A 19,183-nucleotide genomic window follows, 5' to 3' on the forward strand; every position below is an offset into this window, starting at 1 on the left:
CAAAGGCTGTGTGAGCAATATATGGAACGTATTATTTTTTCAGTTTTTGTATAAGTTTAAAGGTAGTTCAGAGTAAAAAGTTATCAGAGAAATCTAGTCTTTTATTCTTGCTCTTGTGTCTATAGATGAGCTAGACCTGGTTGACCATGGCTAAGCTCAGATGGTCTTAGCTCCAGTCTGCAATTGGGGTCCACATTTGCTCCATGGGTCCCATCCTTCTCAGACCAGAATGCTAGCGAACAATTCTCGTGGTGATGGTAGAATTCCAAAAGACAGATAAAACACACAAGCACGTTTCAAATTGCTGTGGCCCATTTGCTGACATCCCACTGGCCGAAGCATGTCATAAGCCAAGTCCAGAGTCAAAGGGTAGGAAAATACTCTTACCACGGTAGGAGGTGCTGCAGGGTCACCTGACAAAGGGTGTGGATCCAGGCAAGGGGGAAGACAATTGGAGACAATAATGCAATCTGCTGCAGATTTTCCCCCTTGGAAAAGCAGGACTTGTTACCTGGGTCTTGTATTGTGATTAAAGTCAGTGACAGATACCCAGTGGGAGTCAAAATTCAAGTATGATATGGCCTTACTTAATTTGGACGGTGTTTCTTCCTGTTCAGAGACCGTTTTTTCAGGCCATGGTTTGTCCCCAGAGAGCCAGTGGTAGGGACACAGACACAGTAGGCTTTGCAGGCCTGTTTGCCTTTCTGGATCGCTGTCATATTTTCTGCCTGCCCCCTTGCCCTCACCTTTCAGTCCCTGACTCTTTACCTGGATGTACATTGTGACTTTTTGTCTCCACTCTGCTCTTTCTGAGTGTCCTGGTCCCTTCATAGAGGCCCTAGAAGGTTGCAGGTCAGGTTGCACGCTAAGTTGGCCTTCTTCCCAGTGGGGTGGAAACATTTAAAATATTCTGTTTTCTGCTGCCTCTGACTCTGTCATTGCTGGTTTTGTGTATCTTAAATGAGCATAACCTGTATTTTAAGTTAATGCTATTGTGGTTGCTCTTGCCCCCTGTGGTGGCTTATGTGAAGGGAGTAATTTTGGAATTTTCCCCAAATAAAATAAATTGATTCACATAAGATTCTAGTCTGTTCCTTGGCCACTTTGGCACCATATAGCCTGTTATGTTTTGAAACTATTAGTCACATTGTTTTTTTTCATCTTGTCCATTTCTAATTTTGATCAGAAGTCTGAAAATTAAAAATGCTACTGTTGTTTGTATTATTATTAGTAGTATTACTACAAAAGAAACAATTAACATGACTAATTATTATGACTCCTCTTGAGCTAGTGAAAATCCTTTTTGGCCTTTCCACATACCTCTAGGTGAGCTAGGATTTTTCTCTTTTTCATTTTTCATTTTTACTCAACAAATAATTATTGAGGATTTATTGTGTACTAGACCATGGATGGGATAGGCCCTGGGGATAAAATGGTGACCATTTCTTTTTACCAGATGAATAAAAAAACTAAACTGTAACCACTGATTGTGGTAACTGCTGTAAAGAAAAGGTCCATGGTGCATTGAAAGACTGTAGGGAGCAGCCGGGTCTGGTGTGGGGAAGTAGAGGATACCACTGAGAGGAAGTGACTGTTAGTTGGGATTGGGAACATGAGATAGGGAGGCTGGGGTTGGAAAGAGCATTCTGGGCAAAGCAAACAGCAAGTGGAATGACCCATGTGTAGGAGTAAGCAGGCTTCTTTCATGGAATGGAAAAAGAATGGGGAGTGGATAAGGCTGACGAGGCAGGCAGGAGCTAGATACTAACGGGCCTCACTGACCACCGTGAGGACTTTCATCTTTATTCCGAGAGAAGTCGGAAGCCCTTAAAAGGTTTGACACAGGGTAATGACATAGTCAGATTTGTATTCTGAAAAAAAAACCAAGCTACTCTTTGTAAAGAATAGTTGGACTGGGAGCTAAGAGTAGGTTAGAGAGGCCAGCCAGAAGGCTGTGGCACTGTCCAGAAGAGACATGGTGATGGTTTGGACAAGAGCAGTGGTGAGGAGGACAGAATGAAATGAAGAGATGTTATAGCAGGAAAAATTACTAGGTTTTAGAGGTGCATTGGGTATGGGGGATGGTGAGGTAAAGAGAATGTCAATGATGACCTGCTTATTAGCCTTTAGTCCAAGAAGATATTCTGTCATTTTGTCAGTTTGGGATCTCTCCAGGTGAGACGTGTCGCCTTGACACATTCAAAGATTAATGCTGAAGAAGTTACCTCCTGTCCCATGATCCTAGGAAAAGCATAGACGTTGTCAGTTCCTTGTTATTGTTGCCACGAGTTGGCCTCGTCTTGTCAGCTGCCTCCATAGCCTTTCCAGTTCTCCCTGCTTCTTCTCCTGGCCTCCTGAATTTGGCCTGTCAGTTTGTGTGTCTGAGTCTTCGTACGCACAGCTCTATCTATTTTGGATTCCCTATTTTCCCAGTCTGGGTCTCACTTTTTGCCTCATTTAATCCCCAGTTTAACCTTATTCAGGAAGCCTCCCCAGAGAAAGTTTTCCCCACTCTACTTTGGATATATTTTTTTATAACCTTGAAGCATTTTGGTTGCTTTTAAGATTAGAAGGAGATGGTTATGCAGACATATTCATGTACTTAAGTTCCCATTAATTTTTTTAGCCAAAGATACAGAAATTCCCTATTGAAGTGGGGCAGCAGGAACAGAACAGCTTGTCTTGGCATGCTGTTTCCCTGGCTCCTTATTAGTTCTCTGGTGGAGACACAGTGGTCAGTGGAACTTGGACTTCACTGTGGTTCTGCCATAATTGAGAAAACTTGAATTCTTGTTACATCATTACCCTTTTATACTTACGGTTTATCTGATCAAGTTCTGAGAGAAATTGTGCTATATGCTTCCCTTAAAGGAATTTTTTTATTTTCATCCTTTTTTGATTCTTGAATCAAATTCAGCATCAGCAAGGCCATGCCATCCTCTGGCAGGAGAAAGCACAAAGTTGAGGTGTCAGAGCAGCTTTCTTCTAGATTTCTAGTATCTTGAACGCTTTCCCTAAAATTTTCTATCCCTGTGGCCATTAACATTCCTCTTTGTATTCTTAGAACCTATCACAGTGGCTGGTATATAGTAGTTGCTCGGTAAACGTTAACTGCATGAATGAATGAATAAGTGTGACATTCTCTTTACAGTATGTGATCTTGCACGCTTGATTTTTAAATACTGTTTTTAAAAAGTATTGTTTATTTCCAGTATAATTAACGTATGGTGTTATATTAGTTTCAGGTGTATGATACAGTGATTCAACAATTCTGTACATTACAGAGTACTCATCATGAGAGGTATTCTCTTCATCCCCTTCACCTGTTTTGCCCACCTCCCCTCTAGTAACTGTGAGTGTGTTGTCTGTATTTAAGAGTCTGTTTTTTGTCTCGTTTTGTTTCTTCAATACCACATATGAGTAAAATCATACAGTATTTGTCTTTCTCTGATTGACTTATTTCACTTAGCATTGTGTCCTCTAGATTCATGTTGTTGGAAATGGCAAGATTTCATCCTTCTCTATATCTGAGTAATATTCCATTGTATATACATATACCACATCTTCTTTATCCATTTGATGGACACTTGGGTTACGTCCATAACTTGGCTATTGTAAACAATGCTGCAGTAAACATAGGGTGTATATATCTTTTCAAATGAGTGTTTTTGTATTCTTTGTGTAAATACCCAGTAGTGGAATTACTGGATCATATGGTAATTCTGTTTTTAATTTTTGGGGAACCTCCATACTATTTCCTCCTGGTGCTGTGGCTGCACCAGTTTGCCTTCCCACCACTAGTGTACAGTTTTCTGCCCATTTTTCAGATGGATTATTTGGGTTTTTTTGGTGTTGAGTTATGTAAGTTCTCCATATATATTTTGGATACTAACCTCTTATCACGTCCATCACTTGCAATATCTTCTTTCATTCAGTGGGTTGTCATCTTGTTTTGTTGTTTATTTTGCTATGGAGAAGCTTTTTATTTTGATCTAATCCCAATAGTTTAATTTTGTTTTTGTTTCCTTTGCCTTAGGACACATTTCTAGAAAAATGTTCCTACAGCCGATGTCAAAGAAATTGTTGCCTTTGCTCTCCTCTAGGATTTTTATGGTTTCAGGTCTCACATTTAGGTCCTTAATTTATTTTAGGTTTATTTTTGTTCCTGGTGTAAGAAGTTGGTCCAGTTTTCCCAACACCATTTGTTGAAGAGGTTGTCTTTTTGGCTCCTTTGTCATACATTACTTGACCATATAATTGTGGGTTTATCTCTGGAGTCTATTCTGTTCCATTAATCCAAGTGTCCATTTTGTGCCAGTACCATATTGTTTTGATTATTACAGCTTTATAGTATATCTTGAAATCTGGTATTGTTATACTTCCAGTTTACTTCTTTTTCAAGATTGCTGTGGCTATTTGGCATCTTTGTGGTTCCACACAAATTTTAGGATTATTTTCTCTAGCTCTGTGAAAAATGCTTTTGGTGTTTGCTTAGGGATTGCATTATGTGTAGAGTGCTTTGAGTAGTGTGGACATTGTAACAATATTTGTTCTTCCAATCCATGAGCGTGGAATATCTTTCCATTTGTTAGTCTTCTTCAGTATCATTCATTCATTCATTCATTCATTCATTCATTCATCTTGATAGGCTTGTATCTGTCTGTCAGAGAGGGAGAGAGAGAGAGAGTATACAAGCGGAGGGAGCAGCAGGCAGAGGGAGAAGCAGGCTCCCCACTGAGGAGGGAGCCCGATGCAGGACTTGATCCCAGGACTCTAGGATCGTGTCCTGAGCCAAACGCAGATGCTTAACTGACTGAGCCACCCAAGAGTCCCTTCTTTGACATCTTTCATCAGTGTTCTATAGTTTTCAGAGTATAAGTCTTTCATCTCTTTGTTGAGTTATATTCTTAAGTATCTCAATATTTTTAGTACAATTATAAATGAGATTGTTTTCTTAATTTCTCTTTCTGCTACTTCATTATTAGTGTATAGAAATGTATCAGATTTCTGTATATTGGTTTTGTATCCTCTGACTTGACTGAATTCATTTATCAGGTCTAGTAGTTTTTTAGTGTGGTCTTTAAGGTTTTCTACATATAGTATCATGTCATCTGCAAATAGCAGAAGTTTTACTTCTTCCTTACTGATTTGCATGCCTTTTATTTCTTCTTGTCTGATTCCTGTGGCTAGGACTTCGAGTACTGTGTTGAATAAAGTGGCAAGAGTGGATGTTCTTGTCTTGTTCCTGATCTTAGGGGAAAAGCTCTCAGTTTTTTCCCATTGAGGATGATGTTAACTGTGGGTTTTTAATTGATGGCCTTTATTATGTTAAGGTATGTTTCCTCCAAACCTGGTTTGTTGAGGGTTTTTATCATGAATGGATATTGTACTTTGTCATACACCTTTTCTTTATCTCTTGAAATGAGTGTATGGTTTTTATGCTTTCTGTTGTTGATGTGACCTATCACGTTGATTGATATGCAAATATCGAACCACCCTTGCATCCCAGGAATAAATCCCACCTGATCGTGGTGAATGATTTCCTTAATATATTGTTAGATTTGGTTTGCTAATATTTTGTGGAGGATCTTTGCTTCTGTGTTCATCAGAGATACTGGCCTGTAGTTTTTTTTTTTTGTAGCGTCTTTTCCTGCTTTTTAACTATCTTTGAGTAATTTTATACAATGTGTATGAATAGCCCATTACTTTTCACATTACTTTTTTTTTTTTTTTCCAGCAAGTGGATCAACTCTTCTGAGATGGATGGGAAGAGGTTTTTAGTTTCTTTTGATTCCATTCCCTGTCTCCTTGGTTTGCTCTATCTTCTTACCTTCTAATCTCACGCTGGTCTAGGCTTGGGAAATACAATAGGATATATAGTCCCTGTGCTCATCAAGGAGAGAGCCTCATAGAAGGAGCCTGATGATGAATAGATGAGGGTGGTGAGGTCTAAGCTTGCTGGAATGGCAAGCTCTCTGGGGTTTTCTGGGACCATCAGGGAAGGGGCAAAAAGGGTTGTCATGAAGGATGTAGTGATGTAGCCATATCCTTAAGGGTGAGTAGATATTTACCATTCACCTGCACATTAACAGAAAGGCTTATTATAGTTCAGTTTAAAGAAAACAGAACAGTTTAAAGATGCAGATTCTAACTGGGGTTATTGGTCTCTTGATTGAAGTGCAGATGCCTTTGCCCATCCGCCTCATTCCCTTAATTTGATATGTATTAGCAAAAAGAGAAAATATGTGTGAGGGATGTGTGTGTGTGTGTGTGTGTGTGTGTGTGTGTGTATTAGAGAGCTGGAAGGATTCAGGTAGTGGAACACAGCAGAGTCTGGTCTTAATGAATTAATAAATCCCGTTGGCTTGTTAGCCAGCCATTCCATTGCAGTGTTCCTTCGAGGCCTGTCTACCTCATGAGTCCTCTTTTTTCTTGGCTTTTAGGGCAGGCTGTCCCTGCAGGACTCCATGTGCGGCTGAATCTCCAGACTGGGGCAAGAGAAGTGAAACTCCAAGAAAAGGACAAGTTCAGAAGTAATTTGAAAGGGTTGAAAAAAGGCAGAAGGTACAGTGACAACCCTAGGGACTGGGAGGTTGACAACATTGATTTTGTAATACTGAAAGTAACGACAATGTAACGTTTCTTAACCAAATTCACGTGGCTTTTTTAAAAATTTGAAATTTTGTATTCCAGAATTCGTGATAAATCTGTCAGGGTTTCGTGGAAGTTTACTTGTAGAAATCTTTGGAAAGAAATAGTTTGCAAAGCAAATTGATACTTTAGAAAAGGCTGTAGGGGGAATGCTTAACCTGCTTTAAAAATGAAGCTATTTTTCCCAGTACTTTAAGAGCACCCATTTGAATCCCAACAATTAATGTGCTGATTACAGATGAGTCATCTATTCATTAAAACAGGCCTGTTAGGCCTTCTGGTTTGCAGTAATACTTCCTTGGTGAACAATAAAATTGCATTTTAAAGTCTTTAATTCAGACTAACTTTTCCTCTTGTTAGTCCATATTAAACAGGCTTTCTTGCAGGATAAAAGTTCTCCAATGGTAAGAGATTGCTTTATTTTTTAATGACCAGTTTAAAGTATTTGATTTTGAACAGTTTGTCTCTATTTTCCTGTTCTTTGCCTTGAATTAGTAAGTATTATTTGCAAGTTCTTTTTTACATGAGGGAGGAGGAGACATGGGATTTGCAGGGGCTGCCACAATTGGGCAATTTGAAAGGTCATAAATACCAATCATGAGGCTTCTAACACAAGGACCAGCAAATTATGGCCTGTGGGCCATACTGGGACTGCTACTTGTTTTTGTACAACCCACAGCGAAGTTGTTTTTAACATTTTTTAGCAGTCGGAAAAAGGCAAAAGAATGATATTTCGATTTCATAGCTCTTAGAGATTTCAATGTCCATAAATAAAGTTTTATTAGAACACAGCTATGCTCATTCGTTTATGTATGGTCTGTGGCCACTTTCTTGTTACCTGGCAGAGTTGAATAGTTGGGATGATTGCCATAAGGCCCATAAAACCTGAAATATTAGGTGGTCATAACAAAGAGTTTGATGCCCCTGTTCTAAATATATGCAAGTATTGGCATCAATAATGGATCGAGCAGGGTTAGTGTCACTCAGTCCTTGAATTTTCGTTATTTCAACAATATTCTGCGGTTAGATAAGAGCCAGAAAGGGAGCGCAGAGACCCAATTCTTACCTGAATCTTTTCTTTGATGTACTCAGTAAAAGGTTATTCAGCCTGCCCATAAGCACTTTCAGTCCTATAGCACCCGCAACCCCACAGAGCAGCCTGCTCAGATGTGGGTGGTTTTTTCTGTTAGAAAATTTGATTGTATATTGTGGTAAGATAAGGAGATACTTGTCCTCCACACAGTCACTCCAAATGGGGAGGATCATTATCTTCCCCCATCTCTCTTGATAGGCTTGTACCTGGAGGCCATATGATGCTTCATTTCTCACAGCCATCGAAGAAAGAATAAAATTTCATTGTTGTAACCCCTGCCAAGCTCCCTCCATCCCTAGCACACATATATATGCACACATACGTCAGTGTCTCAGAGTACGTCAGGAGGGCTTTTATCATATCTGTGCCAAGTCTTATTTTCTAAATAAAAAGCCTATTTTATTCTTGATTTAAGAATATTGAATTAGGACCTTGACTAATTTGAAATTTGTTGATTTTACTACTGTGGAAAGTGCTTTTTCCAGTACATGACCGTAGATCTTCAGTAAGAATGCTAAATGCTTTATCGGTTGCTCTTATCTTTTTAGAAGTCAGAATTATCTGTGTGGTCTGTAATAGGCACACCATTAGAGAGAGATACCTGTTCTATTTCTGCCTCTTTCCTTTTCTCCTTTGGAATGTTTCTGAGGGTTCTGGTCTGGAATGGCCTCCAGGGTATACTGGACATATTCTCTTCCTTCTCAGCATTTGTTAGTAGTGGCATACCTGTCACAACAACAACCAAAAGGCATGGACAAGGTGGTGTGAGTTTCACTGCTGTGAGCTTAGTGAATCTATGCCTGCCTTTGGCGGTGACTTCTCCCTTCTGCTGTGGACCTTATCTTGGGGTCCTCCATTTCCACTTACAAGTGTCTTCCTGGCTCTATAGTACCAGAGAGGGAACAGAGGCCAAAGGGCAGGGCTCATTTCCACGATTGTTACAGTATTTTGCTTATCTGCTTATTCTGTATCAGGGGACAAGACAGATAATACCCCACAGCTTTTCATCAGATTTTCAAAGAGGTTGATGATCACAGAGTTAAGAACCACTGGCTAAGGAGAGATGGGGATGGTCCATAGCCTTATCCATGGTAGCCTTCTGCTACCAACAGTTCTGCTGAATATGTGACTGGCCGCACTGCTAACTAGAGCTGTAATGACTATAGGCTATAAAGCCTGGAATAAGGCATCTGACTCTTGTTTCAGAGGCCTCTCCTGGCACTGCCTTCAGTGTATATTTGGTTCCTAGCAGCAGGGTTTTCTCTTGCTATTTATGTCTTAGGCTTGTCATCTCCACTGGTTTTAGTCCATATCCTTGTCAACATCCCAACATTGTATCTGTCTTTTTTGTCCTGGAACAACCTCTTTTGTTCAGAGGGATGAGGGACAGTGTACATCCAGGTTTTCCCATCTTGAGTTGAACATTTAACATGGTACAGTATAGCATTGTGGTTAAGGGAGTGGGCCAAAGACAGGGCCATTTACTTGCTCCATTCATTTATTTCACAGAAGACCTATTGAGTGCCTATGTGCCACGTATTAGAGATACAGTAGTAAACAAAACAGGATGCCAGCGTTAGAAAGGCCAGCAGACAGAAAAATAAAAACGCAAGTGCAGTAATTACAGATAGTGGTAGAAAGTAGGGAAGAAATAAGCAAGGTAGTCAGTCCCTAGGGAAGGCTACTTTAAATAGAATGGTTTGGAAGACCTCATGAAGGTGATATTTGAACTGAGACCTGAAGAATGACAGGCATTTAGTCATGCAAAGAGTTAATTTTACAGGGTTAAGGTTAGAGCATCGCAGGCAGAGGGGAAAAAGAAGAGTCTCCAGCTTTGTCAAGGAAGAGACTTCATCAAGTTTAGGAAACAAGAAAATGACCAGGGTGACTAGAGAGTAGGAGAAGGAAGAAGAGTAATAGATGGTTTTGGAGAGCAGCCCGATGAGGGGCCATATCATGTGGAGTTCGGAGGTGCATGTTGAGCAGTCTTCATTTAAGTAGAATTGTAATGGAAAGCCATTGGAGGATTTAGGGTAGGAGAGTAGTTTAATATGATGTAGTTTAGCAAGTCAGTATAGTTGCTGTGTGTATGGAGAGTAGATTGAGGGTGGACAAAAGAAGAAGCATAGACAATTAGGGTGTCATTTCAGTAGATCAGGTAAGACACAATGGTGGCTTAGTCTAGAGTGTCATGATGAGCGGTTGGGTGTGGAGATTTAATTTGGAGGTAGTGCGAACAGGACATATGATAAAGATTTATGGGTTGAGGGAAGGTGGTGGGAAGGTATTTGAGATAAAGCCTTATTTTGGGATTTAACACAACTAGGTTCTTAGAAGTACCATTTATTGAAATAGATTGAGAAAGGAACAGATTGATGGGGAGAAACATCAAGACTTATGTTTTAGATGTAGTAAGTTTGAGGTGCCTGGTGAACATCTGAGATCCATGATATTATCAGGTAGTTGTACCAGAGTCTTGCTGGTACTCAGGGGAGTGAATTGGGTCAAAGATATAAATTTGGGCATCATTGTCTGACAGATACTTTATTTTATTTATTTTTAAAGATTTTATTTTTTTTTGAGAGACAGCATGAGTGGCCGGGAAGGGGGAAGGGGCAGAGGGAGAGGGAGAAGCAGACTCCCTGCTGAGCAAGGACCCTGACGTGGAGCTTGATCCCAGGACCCTGAGATCATGACCCGAGCTGAAGGCAGACGCTTAACTGACTGAGCCACCCAGGCGCCTTGCCTGACAGATATTTTAAAAGAACTAGGGGAGAATGTGGAGATAGAGAAGATTGTTCAGGCTTGAACTCCGAGGCATTCAGGTATATAGGGCTCAGGTAGGAGATGAGGAACCAGCAAGAGAGTCAGAGAAGGAGGGAGGAAGGGGAAGAAGCAGCACAATATGGTAACAAGCTAGGAAGGAGAGTGTTTCAACGAAGGAGGGGTGAACCGTGTAAGTGCTGCGGAGTGGACGGGGAGCATCACACGAGTGAGGAGTCCACTGGAGCTGGTCGTCAATTATTTTAGTTATTTTGACAAAAAGTTTTAGTAGGCTGTGGGAACTGAATCCGGATTAGAGCAAATGGCAGTGTAGGTAGCAGTCACGAAGATGATAATAGTGAGTTAAGATAATGTGTTCATAAAGTTTTACTCTGAAGGAGAGCAGTGAAATGGCATGATAATTAGAGACCCTGGAGTCAAAAGAGTGTTGATATATTCAGGAGAGTAATCCAACCAAAGAGAAATTGAAGATGCAGACAGGAGGGAGCAGTATAATTATGGGAGTTAAAGCCTTTGAAAAGGAAAGTAGGATCTGGAACATAAGTTTAATAGGAGCAGGGACACTGTTAGCCATTACTATAGAAGGGAAAGCAGACAATGTATGTTTGGTGCAGGTTGGTGTATAGAGGTGATGAGGGCAATATGAAGGCGTTCTTGAGGATAGCATCTATTTTTCTCAGTGAAGAATGAAGTGAGAATACCAGCTGAAGATGATTTGATGTCTGTGTGCAGTCACACATGTGCACACGTGTGTATGTGTATGTGTAGTTTGGACTGAGAATGGGTGATGGCGAGTGGCCTAGGAGAGCAGCACTTAAGGCAGTAAATAGAGCTATGAGACATGATGGGATTTGTCCCGACCAAGTCTTAGAGGAGGGAGGGGGTAATCAGTTGAAGCTGTACCCTCAAATACTTATCTCTGTCTTAGGGATAAGGGGTAGGGCAGTGGTATCCTCATGTTACTGGCAGTGGGTGATGCTCTTCTGGAAGAGGGATCATCTTCCCTACCTGGTAGGATTGTGGTAATCAGTTGAATGAAATAATACTTTGAAAGGATTAAAATAGTGACTGACACATGGTTAAGTGTTCAGTAAATGGGAGCGATTAGCTATTATTAATTAGTTTATGAGTATTGAGGTTTAGAGAAGACAGGTGTTTTTCTCAGAGCTCTGAGGGGTCTCTAGGATGAATCAAAGACTAAATGAGCAAAGCCCTGAGCATGTGCTTCTCATAAGAGCTGAGGCCTGCTGGCATCTTGACCTTTAGATTGATATGCTTATCTTGCCCAAAGCAGCCCATTAGCCCCTTCCTTTCTCACCTGTATATCTCTCCTGGGTTATCCTTAAACCACCCTCCCACCCCTTTCCCCTGCCCAGAGCTGGACAGTCTTGTCAAGCACAGACCACATTCCACACTTCTTTGTCCATGTCACTCTTGGTCTTACCTCTCTGTTCACTGATCTGAAATCACCGTTGGTGGCAAAACCCACCCCCCATCCCATGATTGCCTTCTCTCCCATCAAGAAGAATAGTCATGGCTTGGATCAGCTCCAGGGGGCTTTGAGAGGACGCCAGTCTAGTCTCCACCAGGTTTGTGAGATTACATCCACATTGGTTACTTTCCTCCCTCTCCTTGGAGACTGACTTTGGAAGATGGTTGGCTTTGCATCTAGTCCTCCGTATCTCAAGCTTATTCCCTCCTTGGTCAGATTGACACATACCTCCTGCGTGTACTCTGTGCCCAGGAGCTGGTTTTAAAGGTGTGAATTTATCCAACCTGTTTTTGTGAAGAAAGGCTGCCTTGTGAAATCAGGCCAGACACGTTAGGGGGGCTCAGGTCCCCATTGGTCCCTTTACTAGAAGAATATAAATAGGGTGCTTGTTATATCCTTTGTCTGTGCCCACTATCCTCCAGGAGGTCCTGCCCTGTCACATGCTGACAGAACAGCATTGCACTGACATTCCAGACATACTTCTGCCTGTGTAGCTGGCTGAGAGCTCTCTGTCCATGGTAGGCCTCTGTCTGCCCCATGGCATTTCCTCCTCTTTCATGAAATGACCCCATCTTCAGCTGTGTATTTCCTCCTCTAGCTTCAGGGTAAGACTACCTGTTGGGCTTGTGGCTGACCAAAGGCAAAGCTAGAGTGGTGCACTCTGAGTTAGAGCTGGCTGGCTTACCTTGTTTTGGAGTGCCAGCCCCTGTGGTATGGGGGTGGTATTTTCTTGGGAAAGAGGGTGCCTCCTTCCTGATTCTCTCCTTCTCTTTGGACAGGCTGGACATCAACACTAACACCTACACGTCACAGGACCTCAAGAGTGCACTGGCAAAATTCAAGGAGGGGGCAGAAGTGGAGAGTTCAAAGGAAGACAAGGTATGTGATACTCTTTCCAGGGAGTTAGTAAGCCTCCCAGACAGCCTTGAAAGGAATCACTTTCTGCTTGAAGCTATTAAAATAACATGGGGTTATGTTAATATTGTAAAATAATTTAAAGGGCAGTTAATGCCAAATAAGTAATCCTTTGTAGACAATATAAAAAAATATACCAATGTTGGGAGCATTTCATTGTTTAGGATCCAACTTTGCGTTATATGTTTGGGGAAAATGAGGCACAAAGCAGAGATAATCATACTCTCCATTATCACAGACAATAGTGAGAAGAAAAGAGATTAAAACCAGATCTCGTCACTTACACTTGGATTAGACACAAGCTTAAAGAACAGAGGAGCTGGGCTGGGAAGGAAGCCTTGATCCTTGTTGATGTCCTTTGAACATGTAGCAAACGTATTCCCTGTTCCAGGGCTCACGTTCCTTACATGTACAACACAGGGGTGGAACAAGAGGATGGCTGATGTTTCCTCCAGTTTTAAATTTGTGTACAAACTAAGGGAATAAGAAGGAGAAAGAGGCAGAATTGCAGCCCCTCCCTCATGTCTGGGAGGGCTTGTGGGTACAAACTTATACCAGAAAGAAATCTTAAACTTGAGATGGATCATGAACTCATGTGATAGCCAGAGAATGTCCCTCATCATTTAGAAATATCCATATATATATCTTTTATTTGATAGAAAGAGCACGCAAGCACAAGTGGGGGAGCAGCAGGGAGAGGGAGAAGCAGGCTTTCTGCTGAGCAGGGAGCCCGATGCGGGGCTTGAACCCCGGACCCTAGGATCATGACCTGAGTCGAAGGCAGATGCTTAACGGACTGAGAAACCCTCCATTTACACTTCCATTTGAGTCCTGTCCTTGAAAGAAGCTCCTCTGATGGCTACTTTAGAGACCTTTCTAAGTTCTCCCTTCCTCTTATCCTCGTCACAGTTCTCTTTTGCTTTGTCTGTCTCTCTGCCAGTGCCCCAGAATCCTGGCAGAATCTTGGAGGGGCAGCATCAGGTTCTCGACAGCTTGTATGTTAAGTGGAGGAGGGCTTACATCCCTTAGATCCTTTAGAGTTAAGCGTTTCTGAGACAAATAAGTGTGTGTGTGTGTGTGTGTGTGTGTGTGTGTGTGTGTGTGTGTGTTGGGGAGGACCTAATTAGGATGTGTTAATATGCAGACCATGTTCTCCATGTCTTTCCTCATCTTAGTGAAGTCACATCTCCCAGTATGGGGAGTGCATATGGTATGAGAAAATGAATAGCAGGATGGCAGTAGCAGCAGCAGTGGTTGTAGGAAGGTGATAGATAGAATTTCATCCTATCACAGGTTAGGAGAGTAAGGAAAATCATATCCTCTTAACTGGTGAAGCAGAGGGCAGAGGAGACAGTTGTGTGCCTAGGTGCTTAGGGCAGAGATTGATGTTCCTGTGGCCAGAGTTGGGTCGTTCTCATTCGTCATCCCCTCACCATGGGCTCCATGTGGGCCTGTTGGGAACATAGCAGTCAGCCCCTGATCCATGTCTTCTCTGTGGGTGGAAGACCTACTCTACCCATCCCTTCTCTTTGTTCTCTTTCAGTGATATTCTTTCCCATAGTAAAGTTTGTATAGAAAAGTATGAATATTATGAAAATATTTTTTAACCTCACATCTGTCAGAATGGTAAACTTAACAAGTATTGGTGAGGATGTGGAGAAAGGGGAACCCTCTTACACTGTTGATGGGAATGCAAACTGGTGTAGCCATTGTGGAAAACAGTATGGAGGTTTCTCAAAAAGTTAAAAATAGAACTACCTTTTGATTCAGAAATTGTACTACTAGGTATTTACCCAAAGGATACAAAAATACTGATTAGAAGGGATATAGGTACCCTGATGTTCATAGCAGCATTATCAACAATAGCCAAATTATTGGAAAGAGACCAAATGTCTATCAACTGATGAATGGATAAAGAAGATGTGGGGTGTGTGTGTGTGTGTGTGTGTGTGTGTGTGTGTATACATACATACATAACCTACACAGTGGAACATTACTCAGCCATCAAAAGGAATGAAAGCTTCCTTTTTGCAATGACATGGCTGGAGCTAGACTGTATTATCTCTGCTAAGGCAGAGAAAGACAAATACCATATGATTTCACTCATATGTGGAATTTAAGAAACAAAACAGATGATCATATGGAAGGGGGGAAAAAAAGAAGGAAACAAACCGTAAGAGACTCTTAATGATGGAGAACAAACTGAGGGTTGATGGAGAGAGGTGGATGGGGGATGGGCTAGATGGGTGATGGGCATTAAGGAGGGCACTTGTGATGAGCACTGGGTGTTGTATGTAAGTGATGAGTCCCTGAATTCTATTCCTGAAACCAGTATTGCACTGTATGTTAATTAACTAGAATTTAAATAAAAATTAGAAAAAATAAAAACAAATTAAAATTAAAAAAATATTTGTTAAATGTAAAAGCAAGAGATTAAGTTTTCAGTTGATTTTTTTTTAATGAAAAAGAATCCTTTCCCATTGCAAGAGAAGATCCCAATATCAGTACCCAAATGCAGGATCCTTGTTTAAGCTGGTTTAAGTCAGCTGCCAGTTGGAAGATAAGCTTGACACACTCTTTCTTTACTTCTATGGAGTGTAAGTTGTTGGCTTCTTCACTGAGGTGCTGGAGCCTGGGGTTTTTCTCCTGCTTTCATTTGGAGCCTGTTGGGATTGACTCAACTCACTGTCAGTGCCCTTGGGACTGACAAATAAATTGACTTGAAGTAGTTTGGGGAGTTTCTGACATGTCTTGAGCTCTTGGCTGCAGATGGCATTATACTTTGTGTTTATCAGTCTTTAAACTCAAGTCGTGTGGTGGCTTGCAAGAACAGGATGGTGCTTTTGCTATTTATAAAGGCAATACTGTCAAATACTGTGCCATATCCTATCATTTGAGTGAAGGTTTTCTTGACTTGATTTTTTTGGGGGGAACGGCACCAATTCTGTTGTATATGTTCGTACCTTAGATTTAAATGAATCAGTCCTTCCCAGAACCCCTTGCCTTGTGGAAAAGCTCCATCTAGCCAAACAGATTTAGACTGTTACTGTTGAATCTGATCCCTTTATACCTCAATTACCATACAAATGGCTTGATGCTTTATTTTATTATGTCAGCTGTTCACCTGTATCCTATAAATTGCTCCATTTAAAAACATGACCTTCTTAAACTTTTGATGCTGGACAAGATAAAGTAGACTCATTTGCTAATCTTTCTCCTGCTAAGGACAACTAAAAACCTGGACATAATACTAAAAGCAAATATAAGAAGACGCTAAAAGGTGGGAAGAAGAAATTAGACTGGCTAGCAACCTTGGAACTTGAATAATAACATGATAGTGAGTTCCTTGGGCATTCTTTTTGCCCTTTGTATATCCCAGAATGGGCATTGGAGAAGCCCACATCCAGGAAATGCTTACAGGTACAGATAAAAAAGGCCCTGAAAAAGAACTACTCTTTCTAGAGAAATTACTAGGAGAAGGACAGTCTAATAGAACTAAATCCTTTTTGACAATACCTGTCCTACTTTAGCCAAAGACGATGGAAATCTCCCACCCCACCCTTAGTACAAGTGGAAGTTGAAGGTAAACTTGGATTTCCACCTCCCACTTGGTGGTAGTACCCTGCAGTCTCCTTCTTCCACCAGAGTGATGTCAGCAGAAGCCAACTGGGTAGGCTGAACTTCTGTCCCCTGTTTATGGCAATGATACGATGTGATGCAGTATTCTGCTACCTTGACCAAGGTGGCATCAGTGAGCCTTAAACAGAGAGCTGGAATATCCACCTTCTGCCCACACCAAGTGTGGAGCCTGGTTTTCTTTTCTTTTCCTTTCCCTTTCTTCCTCCCTCCCTCCCTCTGTCTTCTTTTCTTTTCTTTTCTTTTCTTTTCTTTCTTTCTTTCTTTTTCTTCTTCTTCTTTTCTTTCTCTTTCTTTTCTTTTTCTTTCTTGCTTTCTTTCCTTCATTTTCTTTCTTTCTTTCTTTCTTTCTTTCTTTCTTTCTTTCTTTCTTTTTCTTTTCTTTTCTTTTCTTTTCTTTTCTTTTCTTTTCTTTTCTTTTCTTTTCTTTTCTTTTCTTTTCTAGCGAGAGAGGGAACACAAGCAGGGGAGTGGGAGAGGAAGAAGCAGGTTCCCAGCGGAGCAGGGAGCCTGATGCGGAGCTCAATCCCAGGACTCTAGGATCATGCCCTGAGCTGAAGGCAGACACTTAACGACTGAGCCATCCAGGCACCCCTGGAGCCTGGTTTTCCACCCTCTACATTGGGAGTAGCAGGCTGCTTCTGTTGAGGTGGTGTCAGTAGAGGCCAAGAAGGATATTTGAATGTCTTTCCCTGCCTGACACTACCAAGGTTTTTCACTTGGAGCAGAGGTGATGCCATTTTGTGAGAGGGGAAGGGAGGTGGTAGTGAATGGAGAATCTATAGTCTGACCTTCTACTTGGTGGCACTGAGATAGTGTGAGGCATCATTTTGCTCCCCACTCTGGGACATTGTCAGTGAGGGTAAGTGAGGAGCCTGGACTTCCACCCTCACACCAGCATCAGTGGAGCAGTGTCTCAGTTCCCTCAGCAGGGTGATAAAGAGGCCAAGAAAGGACTTCTTGTCCCAACGTAGAGTGTCCAGTGGTGGCTGGTGATGTTCTTCCTCCCCCTAACTAGAGACTGGTAGTAGGATTTTGGAGAGAAGGGACCTGGAGAAAGGGATTTCACAAATGAAGACTTGGGCATGCTCTCTGGTGACCCACGTGAGAAACTGACCAGAATTAACACAGCAGAAGATATGATAACTGAAACACAGTGTGAACTAATGCCAGGTTTCTAGATGAGCCTTTGGCAGGTTATAAAGGAAACAGACCAAAATAACACTGCAAAGGGTCTGGAAACTAAATTGTCTTAGAGTCACAGCCAAGAAGGACAGAACCAGAGTATTAAACGTAAACATTTTAACTGCTTGCTGAAAAGGAAGATTCAGTAGGTTTGAGAAATCTTAAAACTTAATAGCCAAAATATCCAGGATACAAAAAAACAAACTTGAACTAGGAAAGGCAGTTAATAGATACCAACAGTGAGATGACACAGAAGTTTGAATTACCTAAAAAGAATTTTGAAGCAGTTATAAAAATGCTTCAACAAACGATTATGAACTCTTGAAACAAACAACAATCTCAGTAAAGAAGTAGATGATAGAAAAAAGAACCAAATGGAATTTTTAGAACTGAAAAAATACAACTAAAAATGTTTAGAAATCACTGATGAGGGCTCAGTAGCTGAATAGGAAAAGAGAGAAGAACCAGTAAACTTGAAGACAGATAAAAATGACTAAAAACAGGAAAAAATGAACAGAGATTTTGGGACCTGCGTGATTATAAGAAAAGATTTAACATTTCTGTCATTGGAGTCTTAGCAAAGGAGAAAGAGTACTAAAAAAAAAATAATAATAAAAAAATATACTAGAAATAAAGATGGAAAAATCCCCAAATATGAAGGGCATAAATGAATAGATTGATGAAACTGAATTTTCAGTAGGATAAAATCAGAAAAATCAACACCATGACTCTTTGCCGTCAACCTCCTGAAAATTAAATACAGAAAAAATGTTGAAAACAGCTAATCAGAAAAAACATAACTACTTTAGGGTACAATGATTGACAGTGCGTTTCTCATTTGAAACTACCAAGACTAGAGTATGTAGCACAATATTTTTGAAGTACTAAAAAAAATGTCCACTCAGAATTCTATAGCCAGTGAAAATATCCTTCATGAGAGAAAGAGAAATCAAGACATTCTTACACAAAAGTAAATTGAAAACATTTGTCACCAGCCGATGTACCTAAAAGAATGACTAACGAATATTCTCCAAATAAAAATGAAACAACAGTAGATGAAACTTGGAACCATCAGGAAGAAGAAAAGAACAATGAAATGAATGAAAATAAGGGGAAAAAGAATAGACTATCATTCTCTTACGTTTGGAAACTAACGTTTGATAGTTGAAGCAAAAATTGGGACATCTTCTGTAGCTCCATATACATTCAACATGAGTTTCACTGTCAGAGTTACCAGTTTGTTTCTTTGCTGCACTTTCATCTTTCTTGGCCTCTTCTTTCTTTTGATTACATTTTTAGGAAATGTTACGTGGGTTTGTCATTGGAGGATGAGGAAGTCCTATGACTACACACTTGAAATCAGTGTATGAACTGAGTAATGAATTTGCAGTGACCCGTCAGACAGTCTTGGAAAGAAGTGATGTGGT

At 40.9% G+C, this 19,183-nt stretch overlaps 1 protein-coding gene across 2 annotated transcripts in view; it reads left to right on the forward strand.

Annotated features, from left to right (window-relative positions):
• SIL1 (SIL1 nucleotide exchange factor) overlaps positions 1-19,183 on the forward strand; it is a 206,245-nt gene that overhangs the window by 111,105 nt on the left and 75,957 nt on the right. For both annotated transcript variants that reach the window (XM_040622381.1, XM_008691544.2), the window contains exons 4-5: positions 6,444-6,564; positions 12,800-12,899. In XM_040622381.1, coding sequence (XP_040478315.1) covers positions 6,444-6,564; positions 12,800-12,899 — 221 coding nt within the window. The remainder of the gene's footprint in view (positions 1-6,443; positions 6,565-12,799; positions 12,900-19,183) is intronic.

The sequence above is a fragment of the Ursus maritimus genome, unplaced genomic scaffold (assembly GCF_017311325.1).
Source record: "Ursus maritimus isolate PB19 unplaced genomic scaffold, ASM1731132v1 scaffold_5, whole genome shotgun sequence".
Taxonomy (NCBI): Eukaryota; Metazoa; Chordata; class Mammalia; order Carnivora; family Ursidae; genus Ursus; species Ursus maritimus.